The following is a 22,201-nucleotide window of genomic DNA, read 5'->3' as shown; positions in this document are numbered from 1 at the left end:
AGGGAGTAGTCATCTTGCTGCTGGTCTCTCTTGCGCCCCCCTGGCTCCGAAGGTTGATGTCATGATGGAAATAAACCAAAAATGACACGGACACCGCAACAGCGATTGGAACCCTCCATAGGCCTTCTCCGAGGTTTCCTTTGAAGGTGTAACTACAGAGTGGGTTCTGAAACCACATCCCGAATGCATCTACCTCCTACTAGAGGCAGCAGCACCAACACCATGAAGGGGCTACTCCAGTGGAGGTTACAAAGGCAGTAATTCCAGAGAGCGAGGTAGAGGTATTGCAGCAAAGTCAGCCTTCAACACTAAGCAGTGACTCTCTCCCCTTCCCCTCCAATCACACTTCTTCTATTGGGGAAAGACTGCAGGGGTTTCTCGCACGTTGGTGGGGGATCATCTCCAATCAATGGATTCTTTCCATCATCAAGCAGGGATATTGCTTAGAACTAACCTCATCCCCACCAAACATTACTCCTTGCAGACACACCCTCTCCCAGGAACAGCAGTGCCTCCTTCAGGAGGAAGTAATGGCACTCATTCACAAAGGGGCCATAGAACCAGTGCTTCTCCACCACCTCTGCAAGGGAGTATACTCCTTGTACTCTCATTCCCAAATAGGAAGGGTCACTCAGACCCATACCTAACCTTAGTCCCCTCCACGAATATATCCTGTCTGAGCATTTCCACATTGTGACAATCCATGATGTCATTCCTCTACTGCAGCAAGTTGACTTCATGTCCGCCCTCAACCTGAAGGACGTCTAATTCCGTACCCCGACCCAACCTGCACATCGCCGGTACTCCAGGGTTGTGGTAAGTGGTCAGCATTACCCGTTCACGGTATTGTCCTTCGGGGTATCCACCACCCTCATGGTGTTTACGGAGTGTCTTGCTGTGGTCACCGCTCCCCTCCAGAGAAACTGCACCCACATCTTCCCTTACTTGGTTGACTGGCTGATAAAGAGCACAACCCAACAGCTGTGTCTGGCACACACTCTACTAACCATCAGCCTGTAGCACGATCTGAGTTTTACCATCAGTTTAGGCAAGACCCACCTCCAGCTCCCGGGAACCAGCCCTTCTTTAGAGCAACTCTCAATTCAGTCATCTGGACAGCCTATCCTAGTAGAGCTCGCTTCCAAGCTTTCCAAATGTTGCTCTCTCTCTTTCAGCCAGATCACCTCCTAATGGTAAGGACAGTCACGCTTTTCCTTAGCATGATGGCCTCCTGCATTGTCATAGTTCCCCATGTCAGGTTACACAAGCCACTTAAAGGCCATGCTCTCCCAAAAATTGGGAATGAAATGTTGGTTGGTTAAATGTATCCTAACCTGTTATGATAAATCCAAACTGTCTTTGCCTATCCCTCCCAGGTTCTACTTTGCTCACAAAAAGGGAGCTTCTATGGCTAACAATGGAGCCAATGTCCTTGCGCATTACTAGTAATGGATGAAGTCACAATACCTTGTGACTCGAAGACTTCTTCGAAGAAGAACAAGTTGTACACGTCCGAGCCTAACAATAGATGGCAGGAGTATGTAAAGCATTTGTATCCCCAGCACTACAAGCCATGACCAGATGCTTACAGGATAAGTAACATTTGATTTACTCTGTTTTGAGGGTCAAAATGTATTCCCCTCTAGTATCCACTGACATGAGTCCAAAATATCTCAATCATGCGGTGGATTTGAATCGCATTTATATTAACAGACTGCATTCACTGCATTGTGGTTCTGTTTCTGTCCTTCAGATCGTTTGAGTTTGTCTAGGTTGCCATCTTTCTCGATATTTTGGGGAAAAACTCAGGTTGGGCTTGGGCAGAAAATAGGCTTGGGCACCAAAATAAAAGTGGCCCCATCAGTGATTCAGACAGAGGCGGCTCCTCCGCTAAGGCGGAGGAGCGTCGCCCCCCTGCGTTAAGGCAGTGCAGAGGAAAAGAGAATGATAATAATGAAACCCGTTATTATAATTTTCTTTTTTCCTTCCTAGGTGCAGGGAGGGGCAGGACTGGCCAGAGCAGGGGCCAGGGGAGGAGTGGTTTGCCCACTCAAAGTGTGCATGAATGTTCCTCACTAGGCTGCATTACACATCGTGGTAGGGAACATTCACCGGCTCCCTCTCCCCGCCTGAGCGCCGAACCACGGTGCTCAGACCAATCACAACGCTGCAATACACAGACACGTTGTATAAGTGTTTTATAAGCAATGGAAGACTGCATGGCTTTGTGCTTGCTGCAGACAGTGTTTTAAGAGCAGAGAAATCATCAGTAAAAACTGGCCCACTAATACCCTGAAAACGAGCCCACACACTAGCCTGTCAGACCAACCCTGGAAAATGCTGATTCCGGACTAGACCGGGAGTATTTGGGATAAAGACATAGTTTGAGACAATGTAATGATTTGTTTACCACTCTTGACTAGGCAGTTTCTCCCTCTCATTAGTCTAGGTGCCTGTTCCCGCTTTCTTCATATCTGCAACCTTTCTTCATGAAAGTGATGAACTATGCTTCATAATGCATTCTCTTGACCCTCGAATCCGGATTTAAATTCTAGTAATAAACTATCATTAGTGCTAAAGGTTGGCATAAAACGTTTACAAGGGGGATACCCATAGATCTGTTCTGCAAGCGCACTAAGATCAAATGTTCTGTACCACTGGAAGTCGCTGCACTCGAGATCCCATCAACTCTTGCCTGGTTAATATGTCTGTCTTCAAATGCGTTGTCATAATTTCCACATGTAAAGCTCACATTATAAATTAAAAAAATTCCATAATCTTCGATGCCTATACCAGAGCTCCTAATTTTCTGACACTTTACTTAATAATAGCGCATCCTTTTATCTAAACTGGTTTCGACCTTTTAATTTGTTTTCTTAACTGTGGTGTTATTTTGAGTTAGTTGTTGCACGTTTCTCAGAAGGAGAGCGATGCTGCCCGAATCTAGCTGCCTAGGCTGATGGTTCCTCAAAGACATTAGGTTTGCCAATAAAGGAATATTTAGCATGGGCCTTGCTAGGACTAAACATCATATCTGTTTTAATAATCCGAATTCCGACAGTGGTGTATATGTCTTTTAGGATGAAAAAAACCTCATATCTAGTCATATGTTATGAGTTAATAATCTTTTTAACAATTATACTTTGCCCCAAAAAAATATACACCCGTATATCTTCACTTTGACAGGCGATTTGAATAACTCCTCACCAAAAATATTTTTTTGTATTTAAGAGTAGTTGCATTGTAAATGCAGTAAACAATTTTCCTGATTGGGGTGTTGTCAACCCATGTTTACTAGTGCACAATCTGAGACGAGAGAAGAAACGGAAAAGTCATGCGTGAGAAGCATTAATCGTGTCAACGTCTTTTTTTCTTACTAAAATTTGGATTTGCCGAATGTATTTTGGGCACCGGGTGTACGAAAAAAAAGATGTAAGTAGTTCACTACGTACCTTTTTGTTCTTTCACGGACTTGGTTATGGGCATGCGAATAGATCACAGAATTGCAAATGCAGTAGGAAAAATAAATGTTTTTTGTTCCATTTTTGTGTGCCTAGCAATAATAAAGTGGCCTTGTCTGTAAGCTGCTGCCCCCGAGTCTGAGGTTCACAGGTGCTGAATTTAATTGGCACTTGTGTGTGCTGAGCCCTGGCGTCTGCCTCAGCCGCGCTGACAGTCCTGATCCTCCTCTGATGCATTATTTACTTTCCATGATTTATGGATCACCTGGCTGGGGACTGTATTCGTGTCCTGCTGTGTACCCCAGGGCTGCAAACACGCTGTAAGGTACATGTCGAGAAGGTGTTGGGAGTTGGTTAGCAGGCTAACTGTGGGCACTTTTGACCCTCGAGACAAGAGTAGGGTAGAAACAGGGTTAACAAATGCGTCTGTACGTGGATGTTGCTAGACGGACTCTTTTTAAGTACTAGAAATCGGAAATAATGGCTTGCCAGCAAGGAGACTTTCCGCTATGGCAAACCCTTATTTGGAGACCTCACTAGCCTTAGAAAGGGTTCAGGGAAAAGTCTGGATATCCGGCCCTACTGCACCTCTAATGCGGACGTGCGTACGACGTAAGCAAACTGTTCAGCTTAGTAATCAGCAGCTTTACCATCCTAACGCCTGTGCTACAATTAATTCTGCACTTCCTGTCCTTCCAGACTGAGGTATAACCTTGCTTTCTCCTTGGCTGCACCTTAAACATATGTTTCTCAAAATGATGAGGTTTAAGCGAGATTGGGGGTATCAGCTATTACCTCTGCCTTGCCTTTTTTTAGCTCGAGCATTCGAGACCTCTTGTATATGCTTCAATATATACCTATATGTGTATGTACCTTGTGGGCTCTGGAGATCAGCCCTAGGACTTGTCTGCTTCCACTTAGGGATTTATTTTTTCTGTTCAACTGCCTCTATTTTACTGTCTTGATAGAAAACGTCCAGCAGAGCTCAGTAAAATACCAGAATTGCTTTCTGCTGAGGGGCTTTCTTTTTTCTATTTTTCTGGCCACTGCCTCCATTTAACTTTCTTGATAGAAAACGACCAGCAGAGGTGTTAGTCTTGGCATCTTTTGGCGTGTTTCCCCTGAGTTTTTTGCTTTCTGACCTCCCGGTTCTGACTCTGTGCTAGCTTAGTGTTTCTGCGCACTTTTCTCACTGCTAATCAGTGGTAAAGTGCAAGTGCTCCTGTGGTAAAATGTGTTATGGATTTGTGTTTTCATGATTGGCCTGTTTGATTTATGTGTCAGTCCCTAGTAAAGTACACTACGTGTGCAAGGGCCTGTGAATCAAATGCCGTTGGTGGACTGCAGCACAGGATTGTGCCACCCACACGAACGGCCCGTAAAACGTCATTCAGACCCACCATTGCGGAGTCCGCGCGCAGTTTGTAACTGCCATGTCGACTTGGCCAGTGCACACACTTGCCAGTCCTTCACCTTCCCTTTTCTTACATGTCAGCCACCCCTAAGGTAGGCTCAAGGTACCCCTGTGGGCCGGGTGCAGTGTATGTGAAAGGTAGGACATGCCCTGGTGTGTGTGGCATGTCCTGATAGTGAACTACGGCCATTTTCGTTATTCGCTATTGCAAGGTTATCTGTTCCCCATAGGACAGAATGGGGAGTTTGTTTATAACATCTTATTAACATAGCTGGCCCAGGGAATTAGGTAGGAAATAAAGTTTAGTATGCCTGAACTCAGAATCTAAGGATGTATCTTTTAGTGAAGGTGATTTTTACATTTTGTGTTCGAAAATTCCACTTTTAGAAAGTAGGTATTTTCATCCTGTGTGCCTCTGCTGGAATGTGGATTGCCTGTCTGGGTTTTGGATGACAGAAGGCTGGGGAGCAGGAGTAGCTCCAGATAGTCTAGGGGGGTCAGGAAAGGGCTGAATAGACCTGGGCTGCAATTGGGGAAGGGGGGGGGAGATTTCCTTGCACCTCAAAGGGCCTGGTCTGCCTCGGACCATGCCGTCCCCACCTCCTGCCAGGAAGTCACACCAGAGAAGGCAGAACTGGTTCTGGCTGGGCACAGACACACTCTGCCTAAGAGATCAAAGGATTTTGGGATATACATATTGGTGCCCAGACCCCTGACTTTTAGAAATCTTTTGGATCAAGAAGACTGCCAAGAAGAGCTGGAGAAGCTGTGAGGAGGAGCTACCACTTTGCTGTGTGCTTTGCTGTGTTGGCCTGCAGTGGCTGCTTCTGTCTTCTGCCGAAATCTACGCCGCTGCTTGCACCGTGGTTTGAAGGCACTGCTCGTAAATTTACACGATGCACCGCTCTCATCCCGTACCGCAGCCTTGGCCTACCGACGCCGGCACCATTGACTCTAGTTCGTCAGCTGACGACAGCGCTTTAGCCACCACGACGACGCTGCTTGCACCGTGACCTGCCAGCACTGCGACGAGCACTGCCTTCACCTCGCACCACGACCCTGGTCTCACTGACGATGCCATCTGACGCCGCCACCGAGCCGCTGCTCGCACCGCGACCTGAGGGCACCGCACACCCCACCGCTGCACTTCGCACCGCAGCACTCGACGCCTGCCGACGCCAGCGCTCCTGAGTTCAACAGAGTGGAGTTTGACCTGCAATGCGTGTGACTTAAAGGGCCCCGACGACTTCTGCACCGACCTCCGGAACCGACGCCTGTGGATGCCGTGCTTTCGGAAGCTCAACGAGAGGTTGTCGACGGCCTGCATTTCTAAAAGGTACTGTTTGCGAGTCTTCCCGACACTGTAGCTGGCCTGCGACGCCACGGTCAGCCAGAACTGTTTGGTTTTGTTTGCTCACGATGCTGCGATAGCCCCAGACGGAGCTATTGACATCAAGGAACTATTTTTCAAGCATATTTTGATAATTGAAGATTTTTAAGTAGTGTACTGTGGAATTATATCGTTTTTGGTCTTGTGCTAAACATATAAAAATATTGGATATTTTTCTAAACTGGTGTGGTGTCTTTTTGTAGTGCTTACACTGTATTACTGTTGGTTATGTGCAAATGCTTTACACACTACCTTTAAGATAAGCTTGACTGCTTGTGTGAAGCTACCAAGGAGAGAGCAGGGGTTATTTTAGGAGTGTAACTCCCTTATCCTGACTAGAGTGGTGGTTGCTGCCCGACTTTGGCACATGCCCTAGCCGACCAAAAATCCCATTTCTAACAAGAGGTAGGTAAAATACCAGAATCACTTTAGCATTCTCTAGATTCCATTCCATAGAAATTGTCTTCCACGAGCACCCGTAGACAATAATATTTTTTTCAAATCTTGTATTTTCAGTCATATGATCACCGAAGGCCCTAATTTCATATTAAAAACAGACATTTGGAATATACCATTTACCGCTGAAAGGAAATATTTCTCTCCATGTGTTCCCATACCTGGCGTGTCAGGCAGTTTGGTGCTTACTTTCCCTCCATGGTAAAGAACAGTAGATGTTTCAGCACCCAGGCTAATGTGCTGCAATAGCTAAATACATATAAGGTCCCAAAGGCGAGACCGATTGCATTGCAAATACTTGTTATTTGAATATTTTAATTCATGCCAGAGTGGACCAATACAGATCATCAGACAAGCAAAGATCCTCATCGTACCCACTTTTCCACATTAACAGATAAACTCAAAACCCACATATAAGCAGCTCAATCATAGAAGAGCCCCGTATGGTGTACATCACTCGGGGATAGCACTAGAATGCCTTGCATTCCTCTTCCTGGTCTCGAGGTTCTTGCAGGCAGTGGCAGCAGCAGAATAGAAACAGGGCTGTAACAGCAGCAGTCCGTGCTGCAGGAAAGGGCTGGCCTTGAAGCCCAATGCTGATGGCGACAGAGCTTTGTCCCCTGAATCCTCTGACTCCACAGTTTGGTGTTTAGCCTATGCCTCCTGCAAATGGTGCCACAATTATGAAGAATGCCAGAAAGTGGGCTCAAGTGGTGGAGCGAGCTGGTCCCGGTTGGTACCTGGCTGAGGCAGGCTCATAAACAGCAGTGGACAGAGAAAACAAAGGAATCCCCACCTTGTTTGTGGCGAATGAGGGCTAAGGTAGCCTTACTGGAGACAGTACAGAAGAGCAAACTAAGAGAAGAACCTGCTCTGAAGTTTTAAAAAGCAATATCCAGAAGTTTAAACCTCTCGGCAAGGAGCCCCAAAGAGGGAGAACAGAAGCAAAACGACAGAGCCCATGATAGTAATCGGAGGCTAGAGGAGCAGGCATCTCCTGGACCATGTTCATAAACACATCACCCAGTGCTGGAGGCTATGGGATGAATAGAGGCATGCTTTATAAATGAAATGGAGGAAACAATTAAATGGATGAAAGCATTGGAGACTAAAAGCAAATAACTTCCAGCCAACACCCTCACACATCCTCAAGATTGGCCTTCAAGAAAGGACTATGGATGCCCTGAGCAACCGGAACAAAACTCTTCCCCCACATAAATACGCATAGGAAAATACATAAGGAGATGTCTGCTACAGTTGTTGGATCTACCAGCTGGGAAGAAGGTTGGGGATCTTCAGACACTTACAGCACGGGGGAGTGTTTAAAGTGATGGGCCTAGATGTGTCAAAATACCCAATTTTGGCCAACAGATGCTATAGGATGAAGATGTCGCCAGAGGATCCAAATGTAAAGTGTGAGCCAACCCTGATTGTCAAAGCCACAGACGAGAAAGATAGAGTATATCCCGAAGGCAGTGCAAGCAAAGGGAGGGTTAACAGGTTGATGGCCAGAAGATTGTCACTGTTACTGCTCTATCTCCAGAACCTCTGAGGTGAACAGCGAGTCTCAAGGCTGTGAAAATGTGTTCAATTGAAACAGGTGGTAAAGCATGTTTGCTAGAACTTGGAAGGTAAGAGTACATGCTGCAGGTTTATGAAAAGACATTGAAAATATTGGCATCAACAACAGAGAAAAAAAGTGGGAATAACATATGAGAAAAATTGCAGGCAAATTTGAGGTTGTATGCAGATCAAGCATATTAGGAGGTTGAATGGAAAATGTACCTTTGTGTATAATAATGTACAGATGAGATGGAGCTTTAAAGTAGCTACATTGAGGCATAAGTTCCTGAAATGGTGTAACAGGTTATAAAAGTGTAATTTTGTATATTACAATGGAAGCATGACATAACCATCTTTTGAGCTGCCATTTCAAATAGCGCTTCTGAATCCCTTACTCCTAGTTTTTTTTTTGTCTTGTAATGTAGTATAACATACAATGAAAACTACATTTTATCTGTCTTGGTTGCAGTTGTTCATAGGGTAGTTTAATCTGTTTTCAATCAGACTGGACATTACTCAACACAGCATAGGAGAGCCAGCACTTGTTAACTCAAATGTTTTAATTTCACATTTGAACTATGGTCTCACTTAGACCCAGCCTCACAGGTCAGTACATTCTAATACAGTGGTTACTAATCGGAAATTAACAATGAAAGTATCGCATCGGGGAAAGAACTGCAAATAAACTTGACAGTCCACTCAGTGTTCAGGCAATTTGTGCCGCTTGTGCTCTTCTCCAAGACAACAATCAAGGAAAGCTTTGCGATCGCGGAGGAACCAGGTACTGATCTAGATGTTTTGAAACACTCACTAGGCTGTATCACCAAAGAGTCTCCCAGTTCTGGATAACTAGAACAAGCAGCCACTCTGAAGACTAGCAGATTCTGTGGGGAAAGAATGGCATGCTGTGGGCCAGCTTTAAGGGACTATATTGGTGGTTTAAGTACAGTGGGCGTACTGATGTATGATCAACATCACGGTGAGAAGCACGCTTCTTGTTAAACTTCAACATAATCGTTTGTTTCGTTCAATAACCTGGACCCAGGAGTGAGGCAGATAACAGACCACAAGCAACACAACCAGTAGAGCAGCCAACATGCATATCCAGGTAAAAATACGTAGACAAGAGGTTCAGTATGCAGTGGTGCTGCACGGGTTCAGGGAAGTTGTGCACTGACAATCACAGATATTTGGAAAACAAGGGTGTTCGTTGGTGTTTCTTCAGGTCCTGGGGCAGCCGATGTTTACGTGTGAAGTGCTTTGGTTCATATTGTAGTTCACCAAGGATATCTGAAGGCCTTAGGTACTGTTAAATTGCAGCTGGCTATCCCAGTCTCCCTTTGTTACATGGATCTCCAAGTGCAACATAATAGAGCAGTCAAAGTTTACTTAAAAGGGTTGTATAGGTTTGGTACTGTGGTTCTTCAAGGCACTCTGATGGCACACTAAGGCCAATGTCCAGTCACAGTGGTTTCTTATGAAAAGAGTGGGGAGATCATTTAGACCAGTGGTCTTCAAATGTTGATCCGAGCCCCCCAAAAATGTTTTGAAGTCAGGGTTCCCCCTCCAAAACGTTATAGCATGGATAGTAGGAGAAAGAGGGGGCAGTGTTGAGCGCAGGGGGCTTGCATATGAGATCACTCCAGAGAGAGACTTTCTGTAGCTTACGGTCTACAATAAATGTGAGACTTATAACAAAGAAATTAATCAAACAAAAACAACAGTTGACAAAAGAATCTGCTCCTCATAATTGGTGCATTGTGAGCCCCTTGTGCCCCTGGGACCCAATGTAACTGCACCTGCTATACTAATGATGGAGTTGGCCCTGAGCAGCAGACTATCTCCTCTGCCTCGTTCACCCCTTCCCCACCATGCCTGATCACTCCAATCTTGAAACAGGCACTCGCCTTTAAAAAAAAAAAAATGTTTTATATTTTGGAAATTTGTGCCAAGGGCATTGGAGCGCTTTACATGAGTACCTGTTACAGTACACAAGTTCAAATAATTTTTTGTTTAGACACGGAGAGATTGCGATTTGCCCAGAATAGCGGGATGTTGAGCCAATGATAGAACTCAAACCTGGTCCCTATTTCCAAAGGTGTCAGCTCTCACCATTAAGCCACATCTCCTCCTTTACAGACAAAAATGAGCTTACATGTTGCCCCACCCCCTTTTTGCAAGAGAGGTGCCCTCTGCCATAATGCTAGCAAGGATAATGAGCCCCCATACCTTTTTGTTAAAGAAAAACAGTCATAAATGTGACTCAGTGGACCTCTCAGACCCTTGGACCCCAGTGCTGCTGCACCTGTGTCACCGATGATAGCTGTTGCCTTTCCAAGTGGGCCGTTTCCTTTGCCCTGTGTCAAAAACATGGGCTCATCTTGCCCCATCCCCCTCCTGCAATCTCTGTTGCCCAAACTAAGGTGTCTTCTCTACTTCATTTTTCCCCTCCTGGACCATTGCTCCACAGCTCAAAGCAGCACAGGCACTGCGAGCGTTCACTGGGCCCTAACACAACTGAGGAAAGATAGTACAACAGTCATAATTTGTGTTTAGTTAGACCCTCATGATTCTGGGCCCCGGTGGTAATGCACCTGTAGCACCAATTATACGTAGGGCTCTGTGAAGCAGGCTGTATGTTCTGCCCACTCCACTGGGCCATCACAAAAAAGTATTTCCGCTCATTTGTGTAAAAAAAAAAAAGAAAAAAAGCCCCACATCCCGCCTGTCCTTGTTCAATGCACAGTAAGTGTGACCTGTGTCTTAACGCTAGGAAATGGGGTCCTAATCCCCTTTTTAGGTCTCGCCTACGCAGTGCGCATGCACTGCATAGGAGACCTTTAGCCATCGTGCAACTGTTTTTCCAAGCACATACTTGTGCATACGCCTTGCGGGAGTGCGCAGCGGCGCGCCACAAGCACGAGTATGTGTTTTGAAATAGAGCAAACAGCTGCTACTTAGCGCGTGTGCACTCTTCCCACCCCTCCCACTTGTTAACTTTGCCTCCCAACGGTACTTAAGATACTTAACATACCATGCTCCTTCATGTGACTGCACTGAGAGCGCGGCCGGCTGACGGCACTTTCATTTTTAACTTGTTTTTTTTAACACAGCCGTTGCTTCCGTGTATTGGCCATGCGTGTTCTTTCACGGTGGAAAGCGGGAATTGTGTTGTTTCCCACTATTAAAGCATTGGACGTAAAATAGAGCACTGCATTCCTTTAAAATGTGCTATTGCTGCGCTGTAGGAATGGGTTATCTGGTCAGGACTGAGAAATAGCGTCTACACCCTGTGCATCCCAATAAGAGTGCTGATAGGAAACAAACAGCTGGGATCTAAGAAGCATAACAAATATGTTTGAACCTTCTATTATGCTGGGCTTGGACATTTGAGTACTGGGTCGTACTAGCCTCTCTGGTATTTTCCTGGCAGGCCCAGGATAAGAGCTGCTGCAGACCTGGGTGTGCTGTCATGAGCCAACCATGAAAGCTGCCATATCCCCGTTCTAGTTGTTGCCTCCTGCAGCTTGGGGCTGGTTTGATCATATTTGCTAGGGTTGCCCTAGGATGTCCGGTGTGTCTCTGTTTGCCTGTACATATAAATGTTCTGTGTCATTTAAATGACATTGGGCTGTGTGACATTTCACCGCAAGTAGATTTGACTGCACCGGGCTGGTGATGTTGTATCCATGGCAGTTCATGGTTGGCGAATAGCAGTGATTATTTTGTACAAAGTTTATTTTTATTTATTTATTTTGAGAGTTTTATATAGCGCTGGCTAGACCCGGAGGTATTAGAGCGCTTTACATAAGGTTCCACAGAAATTACAAAACTACATCAGTTACGTGTTACATCAGTTACTAGAAAAACATTTCAAGAGAGTAGAAGAAGAAATAAATGGAGCTTAGAAGGGTATGGGGGTATAGATAAATATATGTGACACATTAAAGAGCGAGAAGGGGAGACAAATAGAGCAGATAGGGGGAGAGGGGGAGTGAGAAGGGAGAGGAAGAGGGAGAAGGGAGAGGAAGAGGGGGTAGACAGAATTAGAGACGAAGGGAAAGTCTGCCCAATGACCGACTGGGTAGGTGACGGCCGAGGAGGGACTCCACAGCCATTCTCCCCTATAGCTCTCAAGGTAGCTCCATCGGGCATCGGTCAGATAGCTAGGTCTCTAGGTTACAGGTTACATTGGTTGCTCGAAACATTTAAATAACATATAAGATGAGAATTAATGGCGCGAGGAAGGGTAAGGGTAAAAGGGAAACTAGGAGGGAGATGCGACGGGGGATGAAGGAAAATGTTTGCCCAATGTCCGGCTGGGTAGGTGACGGCTGAGGGGGAAGTCCACAACTCGTCTCCTCTGTAGCTATCAAGGTAGCGCCACTGGGCATCGGTCAAAGTGCTAGGTCTCCGCTGTCGGTGGCAAGATCACAGATTCAAGGTCCAGAAGGGTGAGCCGGATATGGGTGGAGGGTGGGGGAAATGCACGAGGTCTGGTTGATGACCACTCCACGTGCTGTCGTATTTGTACCCTCTGTGTGGCATGGCCATCGTCCATCACTACTCCTCTCTCCTGAAAACCTGAAGCTGATGTCTCTCCCTTGGAGAACGGGCCCGTTGATTTGCTGGGCTTGAATTAATTCAGCATTAGGTGCCATCTTAGGGTCAGGCAGGCTTGGGCACTCCCTACGGCCTAAACAGCAGTGAGAAGCCGGCTTCCAGAGGCTTGGCTCAAGATATGAGGTTCCTCCACACAGCTGTGATTTTAATCCGGGTAAAACATCTGTAGCCCCGCGACATAAGAGACATCCTACCTCTCCAGTGGAATAACCTGGGCCGGCGCCATTTTGGGGTCTGGTTCGGTGGATCCCGGCATAGAAGTATTGGCAAAGTTTATTGTAGGGGGTTAATTTATGCACTAGCAGTTCCTTTAAACCCCCATTGGGATTGCTGGTGGATGATTTCCGCTCCCCCTCCCACCGCCTCTGAAGAACGACCGCTGTTTAACTCGTTGCAGGTCATGTTCGAGTGTCTCACCCTCTCCAGCCTCAGCCACACCATAAATGAGCAGTACGACGAAATCACCCCTGAGGGGTCAGCCGGCATGAAGAAGTGAGGGCCGAGGGACGGGGGCGTGCACCCCGGGACGTGCTCCCCGTGGCACGCCCAAGCCCCCGTCACTCACCTAGGCGAAGGTTGAGGCGTTCACCGTATCCCGTCGAACGGCCGCCCTCTTAAGGTCAGGCTGCATTGATAATTTCCTTGTAACTTCAAGCATCATTCAAACTGCCGCAAAGGAGATTTTACCTTATCAGAGGTAAATTTTAGATAGATTTTACCTTACCACGGAGAACCCAATTTAAACGGGATCGCCCGCCCTGAGTGCCCGAGCACAGACTCTGCATCACGGATTTGGGTGTTCAGAATGCGGTAGGAGTGGGAGCAGCGCTGTAAGGGTCCAGGAGTCTAGGATGCTGGCTTTTCGTCGCAGCAGCATAAGGTCGATTGCCACACGGTCCGGAGTAGTTTCCCGGGGGCCCGCTCCCGTTGTCTCGGCCCCGCGCTCAGCTACTACCAAGCGCGAGTCCGCTCAATACCAAGCGCCATCTTGAGGCGCGATCACTTGGAGAGAAGAAAGCCGAAATCACGGCAATGCAGCAGCCAGGTTGAACGGCGACCACAGCGGCAGATGCTCCCAATCTTCCGATGTCTGGAGTTAGCCCTTTCTGCTGATTTTGTGGGGATTGAAGCACTGCGCTAGGTTGTTGAGCGCGAGGATTTCCCTGAGCTTAAGCCCCGAGCAGCCATGATGGAACTGGCTCCCATAAAGGTCTAAGTTAAGTTAAGTGCTAGGTCCCGAAGTGTTTTGCAGGAATCCACTGCAGCCGCCACTGCTGCTGAATGCACGTGCCAGGGTGGCCTACTAATGGTCACACTCAAGCAAGTGTGACTTTTTTGGCTATTCCAGCTCAACTCAAACTGTAGGAATGGCCTGGAAGTGCTAGTTTTATCATTTAAAAAAATACATATAAAATAGTTAAACACGTCACTGATGTGATGATGTGATGTGATAAAAATATACACACATCACCACCATTTTGTGGACTCTCTTCAATATATCCCGGTAGTTAGAAGTGGGTGCCAGTGCAAAGTACTAGTAAACACCAGCACAAATTAAACATTGGTTAATGGCATTCACAATAACCATGAAGTAGTAGCATTGCCACCTTTTAGGGTATAAACTGAATAGTCCATGTTTGTGCTGATTTCTTCTGTTGATGAAAAACAATTGTATAATGCAGACTTATGTGTGTGACTTGATAAAGCTTAGTTTTGGTCTCTGCCCCACCTCCCCCTCTCATTCCCTTTCCCCACTTCCTGCTCCGTTACCATTCCCTGGCTCCCCCTTCACTAATCCTCACTCACCCCCTCTCGACCGACCTGCTCTTTGCCCGTCGGTCATTCCCTGGCCTCTCTCCTTCCTGCACACCTGTCCTCCCGCCCCCTTGCCTACCCTCTTCCTCCTAGCCTCTGATCCGCTCTCAGTCCCTCCTCGTGATTCTCTTTCCTTCCCGTGCTGTCCCCCTCCACTTTCCTCTTCCTCCTCCTCCTCATAGCCTTTTATCCCCTCCTGAACACCTGCCCTTATTACCCTGAAGCCTGGTAATTCTCTCCCCCACCATCCCCTCATATCCCCTCCACCTGATCCTCTCTCACAGACCCTCTCTGGAGCTCTCCTTCTGATTCCTTCTCTCACGTCCCACCCTTCCTCTGATCCTCTTTCCTGCCCTCCACCTCTCCAAATATCCTCTCTTCCCCTCCTCCTCCCCCACACTTTCCTCCCCCACACTTTCCTCCTTCCCCACACTTTCCTCCTTCCCCACACTTTCCTCCTTCCTCCTTCCGATAGTCCCCACTTCTCTCCTCTCTAGAGAACATCCTTGCTCTCCTCCTCCGGATCCGCTCCCGTCCTCTCCTCCTGGTTCCATCCTCTTCCCTCCTCTGATCTCCTCTCTTCCCTTTTCTCCATACACCTTCCACCCCCCACCCCCTGGTCCCCTCCTGTCCCCTGTCCTGCTTCTAAAACCCTCTGCTCCCCTCTTCCTGAAGACTTGTCCTCCACTCGCCCAAACCCTCACATGTTCCGGCTGGTGAACTTACAGTATAATGTGTTGCCACCATTTGCACACGCCTCCATTTTACCACATGAGTGGAAGATATGTTTTTTAACAGACATCTCCACTGGTCGAACTGCATAGACTGATAGTCTGCACTGACTTACGCAGCCCAGTGATACCACAATACATTACAAAGCATGTTTCTGTCCATAACAAACAGGGATCGCGTCCTTAAACATCATAGGGCGTAAAATTATGTGGCCGGATTATTAACAGGATAATGTGCTGCATGGCCCCGAAGGCGTGACCTATTGGCTATGGCAATGCTTGTTTCTAGTAGGATTGCCCCTGTGCCACAGCACCTTCTGCAGTAATGGTAGTGATGGCCATTAAAAAAAGACCCCTTCCCATCACCCCTCTCTGAGAGCAAGCTGTCGGTCCATTTGAAAACAAAAAAAAATGAACCCCCACATCACTTTAATCTGGCTCCTTCCATTTTTCTCCCTGGCCATAACTCTGAGGCGGCATCTGAATGCAGCCCTGCCAGCTTCCTTCCTACCATCCCCAGAACTCGCACTTTTACAAAAACAAATATATCTTAACGGTTAAGGTTGACCTTGAGATGCCTCTGCCTGATAGTGGAAGTGGAGGTGGGGACTCCAGTGCCATGAAGCAGAGGGAGGTACAGAAAATAAACGAGAAACAAGCCTTCTCACCAAGGTGCCTTCCACCTGGAAGAAATGGGCGTGTGTGTAATTGGTTAAGAGGTAATGTGAGGGTGTTACCATCTGAGGACTAGAGTTAGTCCTTTTAACGGGCACTTTAAAAAATGTTTCTAGGCATAGGCTGATTACTTATTACCAGGGCCACTGGAATTATGTGGCAGGGTAGGGAAAAATGATGTATAGCAGGGTTGAGTAAAGTATGCTGCAAAAAAGGCAAATTATGCAGCGAATTCTGTGATAGTATCACTTCACTATTTTGCCTTTTTCTTAATTTTTTTATTTTTGCTCATGGTAACACTATCTGGACAAACATTTTACCTCATTACTACCTGTTCAACAACCAAATACAAAAATAAGCAACTGACAGGTGATCGGTCAACTTTAGCGAAGGGCATTCCACTGTACGGGAACACGTTGCAACGTTTTTAGTAACTTTTTTTTTTAATTTTTATTTCAACATATATTATTATTACATTTTGTACATTAACAATTTAGGAACTTTTGATCTGTTTTGGACTTAAAACATTTTTTGGTTAAAATCTGCCGATTATGCAGCAGATGATGGATTATGTGACAAATGCAAAACCACAATTATGTTTAAAACGTTCCTGCTACAGAACCACATAATTGTTCCAGTGGGCCTGCGGAACACTAAAATATATAGATATAAATAATGACTTGCATATTCTGAGGCTGGGACCTCTTAGCACTATAAATACACAAGCCATTATTTCACATTGCGCCAACTAGGATTCGATTCTGTGGCTCTCTTGTCACACACAGCTATCTGCAGTGACCACATTAGCCTACTGAGATTTCACTACGTAAAACTGTACATTTTCTACTGATTTATTTAACTTCCATTTATTTTTCATTTAACATGTGCAAGTTATTGTATATGCTGTTTACCTGTTAAGTGAAAAAAATAAAATAGTTACAGAGTAAATTACGCTAATTAGACACATCTTTGACCTGCTACCCAGCTCACTGACCCCGACTCCATGACACCAAATACACTAAGTTGTGCTTCCAGACGATCTTAATTTACAAGTAGATGCAGAGTCATTTGTGCTCTTCTAGTTATGCTGCCACAGACCCCAGGGGGACAGTAAGTTTGAAGACCTCTGATTTAGACCTTCATGCTAATTCACGAGATGAACATTCAAGAAGATGAATTCTGCATGTGAGGGCTTTATAACTAGGGTTATAGATATATGGCTAAAATAGGGGTGTGCTTTTTTGGGTGAAGAATAATATTTATAGAGTGTGTTGTTACCCGTAAAAGGGTGTCCACGTCTTACCACAGTTATGCGAAAGCACGTTGCAGCTATTTGCCGCCAGCATTTTAATGGTGTTAAAGGCACATGGTTTTCCATCATTTGATGCAGACTTTCTGCATCAATGCAGCATTTTAGAGGAATATGTAACATCTGCAAAAACAATAAGGTGAGCGATCACTGGTCTCTGCTCCTTTTTAAGTCTTGTATGAGCCAATACATTTGGAAATCATTAAAATGGTATCTATAATCGGCCTGCCCTCTTCATCAATTGTTTTTATATTGTGTCATTCACGTTTTTCTTCAACCAACTACAGCATGGGCCAGTAGGTCAGCCCACTTCATCCATTGGTTAAAGTGGCTGCATTTTCCCTTGCACTAGAACCACATCCACACACAAAGTAATTCCCTTCACTGCCATGGAGTACCAGGGCAGTGTGTACTTTCTGATACCAAATCAAATGATGCTTTTAGTCAGTGTTTTTCTTTTTTAGATTGACGAGAGCCCAGCAGCTTCCCAAATAAAAATCATAATAAAAAAAAGTATTGAAAAAGACAAAGCTTTGTCAGCCAATGTAACACTTATTGACTTTGCCAATGCTTGTTTTTATGTGTGCAGTGGTCTACGTGACAACCAAGGCCCTCTTATTTACTGTAGAGAATGTTTGACAGATAAAATAATCCTCAACTAAAAAAGAAACAGAAGGTCTAAGCACCTTCTCGGCCTAACGTTGGGCCCTAAACCATTGTGTAGCAGTTAGATGCGAAGACTGTTATACATCTGGCTGCGGCTTCAGAAGCGATGTTTCTTTCATAACCTGAATTCTTCTAAGGTATTCAGCGACAGCATGCAGGTGCAGGAAGTTTTATTGAAGCTATACAAGTAAGAATGTACTGATACCAGTATTTCTCAGTCCGGCAGCAACTGCCTTAGTAAGAATACTTTAGTTCAACATTCATCAAGTTACCTGAAGCCACATTACCGGGATGCAACCGTCTAAGCCATGGTTCTTTACAGAGGGGAATGCCGTCGGTGGTTCAGAGGGTCAAAAAGGACCTGCAACAAATATACCTTTGTCTGCCTGACTTTTCCTCTGATGTCTAATGTCCCTCGAGAAGTTAGCAGCAAAGAGCTCACTAAATTTGAGACCCTAGGCTTTTAGCAACTTCAGTCACATCTCACCACCCAAACTGGGAATAGGGAGTTCCTACCCAAAAAGGGATCCGCTGGCTCTTAGAGGGCTGTTGGAGATGAGTCAGAGGGGTGATGGCCAGTCCAGGGGCGGCCCTTGACTCCTGGTTCTTGGTGGCACCCATAGTTCTTTCAGGCCCAGGGTCCAGCGATAGGGATACACCAGGAAGTCTGAAGTAGTTAAGGCAGCGCCAAGGGACCGAGACGGAGCGGAGGAGGGCCACATTCCTGTCCACAACTGCGTCACGGACCCAAGCCCACACTACCAGTCTTTAGGTTCACTCATATGTGCAGTTATCCAATGTCTCAGGCATGTCTTGAACCCTCCTGGGATGCGCTCATGTTTGGATGCTTGGGTTCGGTGCAAGGAAGTCAGTCAGCGGTTGTTGTCTCTTTGCCTCAGACCCTTAGGTAGTTCAACCCACCTTGTCTCAGACCCAGAGCCCTTGGGAGCTACTAATTTAATTAGCCGGAAGAGCACATCTAAGAAAAAGCGATATAACAATGTACCTGTGTAACAGTTGTAACACTCTAAGCTAACCAGATGTGTAATTACTGTCTCGTTATGTTTGTGTTTTTTTCGCAGCAAACTACCTAGCTGGGCTAGAGCAGTTGTTCCAAAAATATTTTATGTGACGGAGAAGGCCTGGAATTATTACCCATATACAATCACAGGTAAGCACAATTACAATTATTTAACCGTTTATTGACCACTTTGGCTAGTTGTAATCCATAAAGTAAGGACTCCTGATGGCTCCCAAATCCACTATAGACTGCAGATGCTTTTGATGGTGCTACACCCGTTGGTATGAATATTGAATCCAAAGCTAGCAGCAGAAATAAGGACAGGGGGTGAGTTTTCAAGAGAATGAATACACTGAATGATTTGTGATGGGCAGGGAGTTGTATCAAGAGGCGTCACCCATGTGGCAGAGATCATAGACTGCTCGAGCACCATTTCTGAGGCATCTGCTTTACTTGCCGACTTGTCACCCATTGCTTTCTGTAGGCAGTAGCTAGACATCACAGTGCTACACAAGGGTACGGAACCCCGAAAGCGCAAACATGGTCAAAGCTTATCATTTATATGCTCAGCATTATAAGAGTTCTGTATTTCTGGAAGAAGCCCCTTGTTTCAGCACCCTCTTCCCCTACAATAAATAGATGTTACTGAACTGTACACACTGTGCCGACAGGGATCTCAGTGCGTCCATGTTTAAACCGTTTGCACTGCCTCTTTACTATCTGTTCTGTACTCTCCTCTTCTGCACCCCACTCTGGAATGGACAGTGTTACAGATGTAACCACTTACGAGCTCTAGAAATACCCAGACTTAGGCCTTCATTCGAGGTTGTGAGGAAAGAGTGGAATCGGATGCAACACTGTTTGTGCCCAAGCCCTGTATACAGAGATGTGTTGTAATTTCTCACTCCTGAGATTTTTCACTCTGCAGATTTCCCCAGGTAAAATCGAGGGAAAGGGGAGCAGAGGCAGCATAAATAAATGTTGAGTGTGGTAACAGACATAACACTGTACGGGCCTTAGCCACAGGCAAAACCCCGGGCACGATGGCCTTCCCTCCGACTATTACAAAGCCTACACACGCAGTAACACCACGCCTACAGCTGTTCTACAACACGGCCCTTGACACAGGCTCTCTTCCTCCCTCAATGCAGGAGGTGCTACTTGTCTCCCTGCCCAAACTGGACAAAGACCCGTCTGAACCCGAATCGTATCGTCTGTTGGCTTTGCTAAACACGGACTACTTAAAAACTGTTGGCTAAGGTGCTAGCTGATCGATTGGCCCCACTGGTGCGAGGGCTGGTGGGTTCAGAACACAATGGCTTTGTCCCAGCCCGAAATACGTAGCTGAATCTCCATCGTTTCTTCAGGGTCTCCACCTACTCCCCCAGTGTTGGCTACATTCGGGATGCCTGGTCCTAGACCTGGAAAAGGCATTTGATTATTTGGATTGGGACTACCTCTTTGCCATTCTTATCAAATTTGGAATCACAGGCCGATACCTCCTCCTGGTCCGGCTATTATGCACGCAGCCAACAGCTAGAGTGAAGACAGGCTGCTACATCTCTGAACCCATACTGATTGGCCGTGGCACCCAGCAGGGATGCTCCCTATCCGCACTGCTATTCGCTCTGGCAGTAGAACCACTAGCAGCAATACTCCGAGAGCAGGGCAAGGAGTGGGGTATCCCCTGGCTGACGGCATGCATACAGTGTCTCTATGTTCGAGGCATGTGGGCTGCTGAATTCATATCTGTGCATAGATCGCCGCCTAGTGTTGGGTCCGGATGATTGCACATTGTTGTCCTGGAAGAGTCTTCGAAGTATCACGAGATAGGTGGCTCCTCCCCTGGACTACAGTGCGCATGGGCATCCTCTCCATCCTTAGATTGTTTTTTTCCGCCATTGGGTTCGGATGTGACTATCTTAGCTCAACTTAGGAATACTCAGTTTTAGGCCAAAAGGCCTTTAGTTTTCGTCGGTACAGTTACCGTTCGGTGTCGGCTACTAGCTTTAGTGCTCCGCACCCTCTTCCAACTTTCAGACCGGATTGGTCCGAACTTCGAAGCTCGATCGACGATGGAATCGAGGACTCCATTCAAGAGGTGTCCGTTATGCCACGCGAAGTACCCTCATATCGACGTCCACCCAGTCTGTAATAAATGTCTCTCGCCGGATCACGACGAATCGAAATGCATGGCCTGTGCACGGTTCCGATCTAAGAAGACTCTGCGGAATCGACGGGCAGCGAGGCTGGAAGCGCAGCAAGCAGCGCCTGCTCCCACCAACATATTCAGCACCGAGGACGAGGACGCAGAGAGCATGGAAGAAGTAGTCTCTAGCCCCGCTTCAGAACATGATTCCCGATCGGACGACGACGATGAAGTGATCTTTCGACGTGAAGAAACCGTCGATGAGGTAGGAGACTTCGACGAGGCCTACGGGGCCGAAGAAGACAGCTCTCCTGAGGAGCTAGGCCAATCCGTCGAAACGGAGGCCGAAACTGTACGTCGTCATCAGGCTCCGGTCGAGGGATCGCCTTCGGGCCTTACCCAAGATCAAATACATGGTTCCTCGGCCCCACCTTCCGGTCCGGCCTCGAACACTCTGCAAGAGCCACTATTACCGAAGACGACCGGGTTATTAAACCCAAAACCATCCATCGCTCCAGTCCCTTCAAAAACGAAAGTGAAACTGGTGGTGGTCGGATCGAAGGCGTCGAAACCATCCACTGCTCCGACGCCGAAAAAAGTCGTCGGCTCCGACCGCGTACAAAGAGACTTCGGCGCCGAGCTCACCGCAGCGGATGCGGTTGACACCCAGAAAAAGCACGCCCTCGGGCACCCCAAGGCACCGAGACCTTCGGCGCCGACATCGAAGGCCGTAACCTCCGCAGTCAAAATGGCCGCCCCGGCTACGTCAACGCCTAGCGCACCGGCGCCGACTAAGTCCTAGACTACGTCGACTGTCGATACATCCCTTCAGACCAGTGACCCCCTTCCGACAAAAAAGTCGGGGCTGGCCTCGACGTCTACTACGAAGGTGCCCATCAAACCACCATCTGCGTTCACTGTGCAGCAG

At 46.8% G+C, this 22,201-nt stretch overlaps 1 protein-coding gene across 1 annotated transcript in view; it reads left to right on the top strand.

Moving 5' to 3' along the window:
- Positions 1–22,201, top strand: part of PITPNC1 (phosphatidylinositol transfer protein cytoplasmic 1) — a 1,057,002-nt gene that overhangs the window by 578,462 nt on the left and 456,339 nt on the right. Inside the window, exon 3 of the mRNA XM_085617264.1 lies at positions 19,186–19,274. Coding sequence (XP_085473390.1) covers positions 19,186–19,274 — 89 coding nt within the window. The remainder of the gene's footprint in view (positions 1–19,185; positions 19,275–22,201) is intronic.

This window comes from Triturus cristatus, chromosome 7 (assembly GCF_964204655.1).
Source record: "Triturus cristatus chromosome 7, aTriCri1.1, whole genome shotgun sequence".
NCBI lineage: Eukaryota > Metazoa > Chordata > Amphibia > Caudata > Salamandridae > Triturus > Triturus cristatus.
The sequence above is the reverse complement of the archived record's forward strand: the minus strand, read 5'-3'. Positions and strand labels throughout refer to the sequence as shown.